At 36.5% G+C, this 11,386-nt stretch overlaps 1 protein-coding gene across 9 annotated transcripts in view; it reads left to right on the plus strand.

Moving 5' to 3' along the window:
* Positions 1-10,927, plus strand: part of slc38a2 (solute carrier family 38 member 2) — a 14,406-nt gene extending 3,479 nt beyond the window's left edge. For 4 of the 9 annotated variants that reach the window (XM_016279259.1, XM_016279262.1, XM_016279260.1 and 1 more), the window contains 15 exons: positions 877-1,005; positions 1,096-1,180; positions 1,262-1,377; positions 3,094-3,167; positions 3,249-3,341; positions 4,151-4,226; positions 4,607-4,689; positions 5,480-5,538; positions 5,681-5,818; positions 5,902-5,981; positions 6,098-6,198; positions 7,274-7,398; positions 7,482-7,626; positions 8,673-8,770; positions 8,853-10,927. In XM_016279259.1, the coding sequence (XP_016134745.1) occupies positions 877-1,005; positions 1,096-1,180; positions 1,262-1,377; positions 3,094-3,167; positions 3,249-3,341; positions 4,151-4,226; positions 4,607-4,689; positions 5,480-5,538; positions 5,681-5,818; positions 5,902-5,981; positions 6,098-6,198; positions 7,274-7,398; positions 7,482-7,626; positions 8,673-8,770; positions 8,853-8,966 (1,516 nt within the window). In that variant the 3' untranslated portion in view covers positions 8,967-10,927. Of the gene's footprint in view, positions 1-344; positions 459-487; positions 783-876; positions 1,006-1,095; positions 1,181-1,261; positions 1,378-3,093; positions 3,168-3,248; positions 3,342-4,150; positions 4,227-4,606; positions 4,690-5,479; positions 5,539-5,680; positions 5,819-5,901; positions 5,982-6,097; positions 6,199-7,273; positions 7,399-7,481; positions 7,627-8,672; positions 8,771-8,852 lie in introns of those variants that run through there. The other 5 variants (XM_016279264.1, XM_016279269.1, XM_016279261.1 and 2 more) reach the window with 4 other exon arrangements.
* The last annotated feature ends 459 nt before the right edge of the window (positions 10,928-11,386 follow it).

The following is an 11,386-nucleotide window of genomic DNA, read 5'->3' on the forward strand; positions in this document are numbered from 1 at the left end:
AGAGAGAGAGAGAGAGAGAGAGAGAGAGACAGTAACACATAATGAAATAAAAACATAATTAAGATTAAGCAGATAAAACTTTAACTTCGATTAAAACTCAAGTACAGACGACAGGGATGTCAGAAATAAGAGACCCTCCTTTATCAGCTGTACAGAAAAGTGTGAATGTTGCTAAAACTGTATCAGTCAAACCAATTACAAGATCATTTCTTACACAAAACACCAAATTGAAGGCTCGTGGGTGTGTATGTCCCTAAAAATAGCCAATTTTTTTCTCCTCAATGGATAAGCAAAACCTAAATCCTTGCACAATAAGAAGAATATTCCATTGTTTTATATTACAGAATGAACAAAACCCCTGCAAACACAAAGACGAGTCGTTTTGACCGTGCTCCAGACATGGACTGCAGCAGTTCCAACAGCAACCAGTACATGCCCCCCAAAGTTCCCCTCAATGGGTAAAACTTGCTTCATTTGACCTAGACGGGTCACTATTAGTAGCCTTTAAATAACGTTAGGTAACCTTTAAATAATCACATCAAGAAAACTGGACATTTTAAAGTGCTTAGAATATAAAAAAATAAACATTCGATGACGTCATATTTTGGGTCACATGACCTGATGCCCATTTGCTGAGCTGAGGCGCGGCTCCGCTGAGCAATGCATGGACATGCATTTTCTAAACCGCATTAACACCCATGCAACCGACTGTCAAATAACCACTTTGGTTATTTCTGATTTTGAAACAAGAACACCCAAATAATCATTAGACTACAATGAAGGTGTGGTTTTAGATGTTTCAGTAATAATAATAATTGGCAAACTTTAGGTAAAATGTTTGCATATTTTTGTATAAACCTTTTTTTTGCATTACAGAATGATCAAAGCCCCTGCAAACACAAAGATGAGTCGCTTTAACGTCGATCCAGACATAGACAGCAGCATTTCCAACAGCAACGAGTACACGAGTTATCAGCACTGTCCCACCAAAGTTCCCCTCAATGGGTAAAACTTGCTTCATTTGACCTGGAGACGAGTCACTATTAGTTAATAAACCTTCCCTTATGCTGATCTAATGCACTGATGTGCTTACAGAATGCAATATACCGATGTGGACGCAGAAAGTCAGAACTTCCTCTCTGATCATCAACTGGGCAAGAAGAAATACGAAGCTGAATATGTAAGTGGTTGATCTGGTCTGAGAGGTTTCATCAGATACTACCGTTTCACACACATAAATATCACTGTTCCTGTTTTTCAGAGCCCTGGTTCAGCATCGTTCGGGATGTCGGTGTTTAACTTGGGCAATGCCATCATGGGAAGTGGAATCCTGGGACTTTCCTATGCCATGGCCAACACTGGCATTGCCATGTTTGTGTGAGTATCGTGCTTCTTTATATCCGTACTGCCAAAAACATCAGTTTTAAAAATGTACATGCACATTTGCATAAGCTGATACCACCCAACTTTCCTAGTTAGTTCTAGTTAAAAGAGTTAGCAGTGAGTTTGGGAGTATTCTAATCTGTGAACACAATATACACAAATGTGATTTACACGAGTGCTAATTACCTGATTAGGCAATTAGTGCCGTTAATGAGAACAGCAGTTTGCCTCAGATTCTGGTCGGTGTAAATCTGCTTCAGCTCTGGGGAAGCAAGTAAATGCAAGCCGTGCTTCATCTTAATGTTTACAAACAAAGCCGTATGTGTTAATCTGGTGATAGAGGAGTTTCCGCCGGTTATGTAAAGGTGTTGCAGGTGGAGCAATGCTGCATTTTTAAATCGAATCCAAATCTCCAGGAATCCATCAAAGAACGACTTGAATGATTTCTTACGCAACCGAAATGAGATTTCCAGTGTGCACAGAATAATCCTAATGATTTAAATCAGAATTTGATTCAATGCATTGAGGAAAACCTTTACTGTGCGGTTAAGGAAGGGGTTAAATCACAAAGATGTGACCGTCAGCTCCAGGCACGTGAAGTGGAAATCTACTGAAGGTCACGTAGGTTGCAACAAGATCAAGCGAGCTCCAGACAGTGGAATGAATGAGTGTGTGAGAATGTAATCAAGTCTAATCCATAGACACCTCCCTCTATTATGAACACATGTGTGTGAGTGTGTGTGATCGTGTAGTCTATGAACAGAATGTACACAAAGGTCCCAAAATGACCTGATTAGAATAATTAGTGCTGTTAAGGAGTACAGCAATTTTCCCCAGATTCTGTTCAGTGTAAATCTGGTGCAGCTGACCTGAGTCAGTCGGTTCGGCTCTGGTGCAGGAAGTAAATGCAAGTCGTGCTTCTTCTTAGTGTTTACAAACAAAGCCGTATGTGTTAATCTGGTGATAGAGGAGTTTCCGCCGGTTATGTAAAGGTGTTGCAGGTGGAGCAATGCTGCATTTTTAAATCGAATCCAAATCTCCAGGAATCCATCAAAGAACGACTTGAATGATTTCTTACGCAACCGAAATGAGATTTCCAGTGTGCACAGAATAATCCTAACGATTTAAATCGGAATTTGATTCAATGCATTGAGGAAAACCTTTACTGTGCGGTTAAGGAAGGGGTTAAATCACAAAGATGTGACCGTCAGCTCCAGGCACGTGAAGTGGAAATCTACTGAAGGTCACGTAGGTTGCAACAAGATCAAGCGAGCTCCAGACAGTGGAATGAATGAGTGTGTGAGAATGTAATCAAGTCTAATCCATAGACACCTCCCTCTATTATGAACACATGTGTGTGTGTGTGTGTGTGTGTGTGTGTGTGAGTGTGTGTGTGTGTGTGTGTGTTCGTTCGCAACTTGACTCATCACAGACAGTCGATTATGTCCAGTTGTCGGTGGAGCGAACGCTTGAGGTCATCTTAATTTAACACTGAAAGTCAACATGAGCTTTCTGTTTTTCTTAATGCATATTCCTGGACTTTCTGTGCACAGTTTGGTGAAAATGCATCCATCCAATCAATCGCAGTCTTGTCTCACTGAGATAAAATGCTGCTTCATGTTGACGTTTAGTGTTTAAAGAGAGCGTTGCAACCCATGAGAGAGTTTGAGAGCGATTTTAATAATTAAGTGTTTTTGTTCATTTCTGTAGGATCCTGCTGGTTGCCGTGGCCATTTTCTCCCTCTACTCAGTCCATTTGCTGCTCAAAACGGCCAATGAAGGAGGTTAGCTTCTCTCTGTGCTGCTATGTTTCTATTTTTAACCATGATAAGTATGAGTTTTAATGCTCTGCCTCCTCCGTCCAGGTTCTCTGGTGTACGAACAGCTGGGGTACAAGGCCTTCGGGATTCCCGGCAAACTGGCGGCGTCCTGCTCTATCACCATGCAAAACTTCGGAGGTACGACTAGTAATGTGAACCCAGCTAACAGGAAACATTCTCACAACTTTCACTAGCTTTTTTTTTATAAATGTGAGGACAAAATATTCTTAAAGTAATGGTTACGGAACTTTCTTGTAGCTTTCTTAATATTCAATATACGTTCTCGTAATACTGAGAGAAAATATGTAGTTGATGAACATTCTAAGAAACATTTTTGTAACCTTCAATCAACAAGAAAACTAGACATTTTTACATTTTAGAATATAAAAAATAACGTATTTTGTGATAAGTTTATCAAATGCTGCAAGAAACACACTTGTAACCTTTAAATAACATTATAATCACGACGAGAAAGGTTTAGAATGTTAAAAATAAACATTTAAAAACATTTTATTTTCAGTGAAAATAGAGTTAATAGACATTTTAAGAAATGTTTTAGAATATAAAAAGATCAAATAACGTATTTTGGGTACAAATAAAATTGCAAGAAACATACTTGTAACCTTTAAATAGCATTATAATCACGACAATAAAACTGGACATTTTAACGTTTTAGAACGTTAAAAATAAACATTAAAAAAAAACATTTGATTTTCGGTGGAAATCGAGTTAATAGAACATTCTAAGAAATGCTTTTGTAACCTTCAAATAACGTTATAATCTTAACAAGAAAACTGGACATTTCAACATTTTAGAAACATTTCCAAACAATGTTCCCACAATGTTTTTATAACCCAAATTTGTTACCTGGAAATGTGCAGATAGCAAGTGATATTTTGGTTTGTTTTAAGGCGCTAAAATGTTTTCAAACTCTCTTTCAATCCCAGCTATGGCAAGCTACCTCTACATTGTGAAGTACGAGCTCCCCATCGTCATTAAGGCCTTCTTGGACAGCAATGACAAGTAAGATTTCATTTATTTCCGTCACATGTGCGCTGATGTCCGGAGCTGTGCGAGGACTGGACAGCACAGGCTGATGCTGTTGTTGTTGTGCTGGAATGTTTTCCAGCTCTGGGCAGAACAGTGTGAGCGCTTCATTGTACAGCTGTTCGATCGGGGGGGTCTGAGTGTCTGTTCACAGACGTAGATTGAGAGCTTTGTGACAGTGACCCAATACAACAAACACTGACATGAAAGATTAAGACCCCTACATGGAGCCCAAAGCCACAAGACAGAAGTGAAACATGCTCTAGAGTTTTGTGTTTGTGAAAGAGGATGTTGCAGAGCAGCTGCGTGTCATTCCCTCAGCATGCTAATATCGATGTCTGTGGTGTGTTTTGCAGCTCGTGGTACACTAATGGAGATTATCTGGTGCTGATCGTCACTATGGCTATCATACTGCCGCTCTCGCTGCTTAGAAACCTGGGTAAGTGTTCCCAAATGCAAAGTAATAAAATTATACCCCATTTTTAAAAATTTATTTTATTTATTATTTACAAAATTATATTTTGCATACAGAAAATTAAGCTTGTTCCCTGTAAAACCATAAAATACAGTTAAAGATGCTTCATTTACTTTACAATTATTTTTATAATATTAAATAGAATTATTATAGAAATAGAAGTAATTCTATTTTAGGGAAAAAAACATTTGTATAAAATATGAGGCTGAAGTGACTTAATAATAGATATTTATAATATAATAGATTATTATATTATTAAGAAAATAATACATAAAAGTATTATAAAAATGGTAACATTATAAATAAATAATATACAAATTAGCATAATACAATTATAGCAAACAATGATTATATATGAGGGTGAAATGTGACCGTTTTCATGTTCATCATGAATAACAACAAATAATAAAACATGTTAATTATAAATATATAAAATTATTATTATAATATATATATTATATTGTATTATTATAAAAAATGTTACACAATTTGAGAAAAAATATATAATATATTAGGGTGATATGTGGCAGTTTTTGTGAAAATAATAAAATTATGAACAAAATAAATGCAACCATTACTATAATTAACATTTTTACTATTTATTATTATTATTATTATTATAAAATTTTTAAATTACAAAAAAAAAAAATATATTATACAAATAAATTTAGTGTAATTTTAGAAAAATTAAATGTGGGTGACTTAAATTTTAGTGTGGTTTATGTTGATCCTTATGGTTTGTGTTTCATTTCAGGTTATCTGGGATACACTAGCGGTTTCTCCTTGTTGTGCATGGTGTTCTTCCTGATTGTGGTGAGCACTGAGATAAATTGCTCAGTTTTACTTAAATTGCTCTTGTTTAACATAGAAATAAATATGCAGATGAAAGCAAGAGTGTCATTGGAGCTGCTATTGTTAGTCTGATGAGACGATCCCTCCTGCTTTTGTTCTTCAGGTGATCTACAAGAAGTTCCAGATCCCCTGTCCGTTACCGGAGAACTTCATTAACATCACAGTGAACGTCTCTCAGCCGCAGGTCAACACTACTGATGAAGAGTGCTGCAAACCCAAGTACTTCGTCTTCAACTCACAGGTACGAGACGGATATTTGCATTCGGATATTTGCATTTGAGTGAAAGGAGTGTGTGGTGATCGAACTTTATTGTTTTATCTTAGACTGTGTATGCGGTGCCCATCCTGACCTTCGCGTTTGTGTGCCACCCGGCTATTCTGCCCATGTACGAGGAGCTCAAAGAGTGAGTGCGACTTTAACACTTACAAATAAAATACTTAATCGCTACAGGTTGCTTTTTGTGAGTTCAACCTCACTATACAAAGTAAACTAACTCTTTCTCTACCTCTCTCTCTGCAGTCGTTCCAGAAGGAAGATGCAGAACGTTGCAAATGTCTCGTTCCTGGGAATGTTTGTCATGTATCTGTTGGCTGCTCTGTTTGGATACCTGACCTTCAACGGTGAGCAAAACGCAGACGCGCGCCCACATCAGAGCCTGAATGTCTTCCAAACACGTGTTACGACACATTTTATAGTCCAGTGGCAGGTTGAAATATACAGTGAGGCAGTGTTTGTTTTAAACGGAGGTGTGTCTGTTAGAGCGCACCGGATTGAACCGGCAGCAAGCCAGCATTGAGTCTCTCCACGGCTCCGGTCGGTTTCGCAAGATTCGGGAAAGAGTCTGAGGCGTTCAGCTGTTTGCCGCAGCAGGAATAGAACATCATGTTTGATGTTTTTAAGTTTCCCTGAAAGACAGGAAATGTTATGCAACGCAGGGATTTCTCAGACTCGGCAAATGGAAAAATAACATTTTTGTGGGATAGTTTGTTTGATGTGCAGGACAAAGTTACAGTGAATTTGTTGACAATAAGCTGTGTTTTTCACCATTCAGAGCAGGGCTACTAAAACTAAACCTTAAAAAACATGTTTGTTACTTGAAATAAAATAAACATTGACTGAAAAAAATAATAACATTACAAAAAAAAAGCTAGTTGGCAGGGTTACATTTCTAATTGTCATATATGGTCATTTTATTTCTTAGTTTATTTCTTTAGTTGTTAAAGAACCAAAATAACTAAAACTACAACTGAAAATAATTAAATAAATAAAACTACTAAAAATGACAATAACACAACAAAAATGACTAAATCTTTAAAATTATAAAAATATAAAAAGAAAATATTAATAAAAATTATCGTCTCAACTAACAAAAATATGTTCTAAGTACATTTTACTACAGTTTACATTAAGTTATGAAAACACTATTTCTGAATGTTTTCTAAATGTTCAAAATGTCAATTTTTTTACATTTTAAGAAATGTTAATCCTTGTTATGCAAAAGTTAAGGGAACATTCCGTTTGATCATTTTTGAAAACAATTATATGAACGTTACTTTTAAATGTTCTCTGAGCATTCTGAAACGACATGTAACTTTTAAAAACCGTTCGACAAACAAGAAAAAAAAAACATTCCATAAACAATGTATAGATTATGTTTTTGTAGTAAGTCTGAACTAAACATGGTTTATTCCGCAGAGGCCGTTGAACCCGAGCTCCTGCACACTTACTCAAAGGTCTACAATTTCGACGTGGTGCTTCTGATCGTGCGTTTTGCCGTCCTGACCGCCGTGACGCTGACGGTGCCCGTGGTTCTCTTCCCAGTGAGTATTCCAGCACATTTACAGGTGTGGAAACAGACAGAAACATTGCAGGAGTGTTGACTTTTTTTTTTTTTACGTTTCAGATCCGCACCTCAGTCAACCAGCTGCTCGGCGCCTCCAAAGATTTCAGCTGGCCTCGTCACATCTGCATCACCGTCGCTCTGCTCGTCTGCGTCAACATCCTCGTCATCTTCGTTCCCACCATCAGAGACATCTTCGGATTCATCGGTAAGTGGGACACAGGAAGTGATGTCATTGCGCGTGTGTGTGCCAGTGTTATTGTAATATCATATATTGACCCTGGAGCACAAAAGCAGTGTTAAGTCGCTGGGGTATATTTATAGCAATAGCCAACAATACATTGTATGGGTCAAAATGATTGATTTTTCTTTTATGCCAAAAATCATGAGGACAAGTTAATGTTTTAATTAAGTAATTTATGTTCCATAAAGATATTTTGTAAATTTCCTACTGTAAATGTATCAAAACTTAATGTTTGATTAGTAATATGCATTGCAAAGAACTTCATTTGAACAACTTTAAAGGCGATTTTCTCAATATTTAGATTTTTTTGCACCCTCAGATTCCAGATTTTCAAATAGTTGTATCTCAGCCTTTCATAACAAACCATACATCAACGGAAAGCTTATTTATTCAGCTTTTATATGTTTCAAAAATTGACCCTTATGACTGGTTTTGTGGTCCAGGGTCACATTTAATTTTTTATAATTTAATATTTTTTAGTAATTTTATTTTAAAACATTAATATGTAACCTCTGAACTGCATTATACAATTTTAGTATCATTAATAATAAAATAATATATCTTTCTGCTTTATTTAAATTTTTTAAGTTTTAGTAATTTTGTTGTTTTTGTCGTTTTAAAAATACATATATAAAGTTTTCAATAATCTGTAAATTTTAGTTGTTTTACTACTTCAACCAAAAAAAATTAGAAATGTTTCCTTTTCAAAAAGCTGAAAAGCTTTTTTTTTTCAGTTTTTTTTTTTTTTTTTTAATACGTTTAAAATATTTTATTTGATTTCATGTTTTTTAATATGTCTCTATAGTTTTTATTAATTACTATTTCAGTTTTAGTTATTTTAGTAATAATAAATTAGAAATGTTACCTTGTCAACAAACTGAAATAAAATAAGCTTAGGTTTTTTTTTTTATATTTATATCTAAGTTTTTTATTTACAGCTTTTATATCAATATTTTTCTTTTATTTCAAGTAACAAAAATGTTTTAAATGTGTTTTTGGCCTCCCTGCAGGTGCGTCCGCTGCTGCTATGCTGATCTTCATCCTTCCCTCGGCCTTCTACATCAAACTGGTGAAGAAGGAGTCCATGAAATCTGTCCAGAAGATCGGGGTAAGACATGATCTGACCGAACACGTGTGTTCTTGACCTGCGATCGACTCAGTATGTCTCATCACACTCTCCTTCTTCTCAGGCGACTTTGTTCCTCATCGTGGGATTCATGGTGATGATCTGCAGCATGGCTTTGATCATCGCAGACTGGATCCACAACGCAGCATCTTCAGGCGAGCACGCCGACGGCCACTAGTGGGCGTGTCCTAACCCTGATTGACAGGCAGATGGGCGGAACTGAGCCGCTTACACTGCAACTGAGAACTAGAAGAAGCTGCTCAATTTCCAGCACAGAGCAAAGACAAACATCCCATTCTGAGAGAATGTCCTGAACTTTGTACAGTATGCTGTTAGGCCACACAGATGGTGATCCACTCGTATTGTTGTGCTTCTTTTTTTGGTTGATTTGCTTTTCTTTTGTGTTGTTCTTCCGGTACAGCTGAGTTTTCAGTGGTACGTCGCACACGTGCATCATTCTCTGTTTTCAGGTTAGGCGTTTCGTACTCACAACCAAAACTGATTTCACGATCAACACTGAGCGGAGCGTCGCCTGCAGATGCGTGTTCGAACCGTTTGTACCTTTGCCAAAAATATTGGTGTTTGTATGTAGAAAAGCACTTACTCTTTTTTCAGCAAATGTGAAAAAACTGTAATTTTGCACATCTTGGCTGTGCTTTAAACGCATTCGTTACGATGCCATTTATACTGTACTACTTGAGTCACCTTTACCTGTCGTGTAGATCTACTAATGAACAAATATTGATTTGTAGTTGTTGATTTCAGACAGGTGGAACGGCTGAATGAATTTACTGTAACTTATTTAAACCCTGAAGACAACGATGGGTGCTTCACAGTCAACATGAGACGCAGCTAACAGGGAATGTTTGCAGAACGTTCTAGCAAAGGTTATTAACAAACTTGAACAGAACGTTCGTTCCAAAAATGTTAAAAGAACCTTCCAGTAACGCTAATAGAACGTTCGTTCAAAGTTGGACGTTACTGTAACATTTTTTAAATGTTGCAGCTTGTTTCAGAACATTCAGAGAACATCCAAAAGTAACTTTCCCATAATGTTTGCAAAATGTTCAGAAATAACATTTTTATCATCAAAACTACACATTCTTGGTCTAATGATGAACATTTCATCCTTGCACATTATCTGAAATGGCTGCTCAGCTGACGTCACATCGAAATGATGTTTACCAGCAGTCAAATAACTACTCATTCATTGTTTTTGACTGTTTTAGGTTATTCAGCTTTTCTAAAACATTAATACAAATGCACTAATAGCGAATAATGATTAAAAAAAGAGTTGAATATCCTGTTTCACTCTAACATTTGTCACATTACAGAAATAAACGAGTAGCTGGTTGTCGCTTCATGTTGACTTGAAAGCTTGACCGTATGATTGTCAGTTGTTTTGCTTTGTAAACCGCAGAATCGAATGGCAGAACGTTGTTGCCGAGGGGAAAAGAGACCATTAGTGTTTAACTTGACTTACCTTTTCAGTGTTTGCCATCGGCAGCTTGAAGTTACGCCATGAACGAGAGACGATTGACTGACAGACAGAGGAGTGTGTGTCGTCCACTAATCAGCTGTTATTAGTGTGGTGAATGGAGAGGTCATGTGACCACCGTCTCTCTCACACACACACACACACACACTGTGCTTCCAACAGCTAAACCTCATGTGTCATCCAACATGTTACTCTCCAGCCGTTATTTATGGAAAAACATCAGTGTAATTTAATCTATTTTACTATATTTATATATATATATATATTGTACATATGTGTATATACCACAAATGAAGTGTATATATGCTGTCGTTCATTCTTGTTATTTTCTCAATTTTACTCAACATGTTTGAAATATTAAAATGGCTTTAGATGTCCCTAGGTGTGTGTCGGGGCCCCTGATCGGCCCCTCTTCATCTGGCTGTGAATGTCAAAGTGAGCACACGGTTCCTATAGGCTTGTGATCGGCCCTGACACACACACACCTTTCACCTTACTACTAAAATGCTGTACTCAGACCCGAGAGGGGTGAAGCGCTCCTCATGTACAAGAGGCCATTCCTGCGAATGATACGCTCTTGTTTCAATGAAACACTATGTATATCATGTAATTAATGTCTATTAAAGGTTCATGATAACCCATCTATGTGTCCTTGAGATATTTGATAGAAATCTCTTATTGTTCAGGCATGAGACTTGTCAAGTACACATCGAACCTACTGTTTTATATATTTTTTCTTTGTTACATACAGTATATGGTCACACTAAATATTTCAGGGTGTTAAAAGTACATTTATTGTTTATTGAATGATTTTGTCAGTGGCATTACACAGCATTTATTTAAAACGATTTTTGTTTTAAATAAATGCTGTTCTTTTTCTGTTCCAAAAAAATATTAAGCAGCACAACTATTTTAAGTATTTTAAAATAGAAAACCATTATTTTAAATAGTAATACAATATTACTGTTTTTTCTGGATTTTTGGTCAAATAAATACAGCCTTGATGAACAGAAGAGACTTTTTTAAAACATTAAAAATCTTACTGATCCTAAACGTTTTGAACAGCAGTGTGTGTGTGTGTGTGTGTGTGTGTGTGTGTG

This window comes from Sinocyclocheilus grahami, unplaced genomic scaffold (assembly GCF_001515645.1).
Source record: "Sinocyclocheilus grahami isolate Dianchi unplaced genomic scaffold, SAMN03320097.WGS_v1.1 scaffold129.1, whole genome shotgun sequence".
NCBI classification, from domain to species: Eukaryota; Metazoa; Chordata; class Actinopteri; order Cypriniformes; family Cyprinidae; genus Sinocyclocheilus; species Sinocyclocheilus grahami.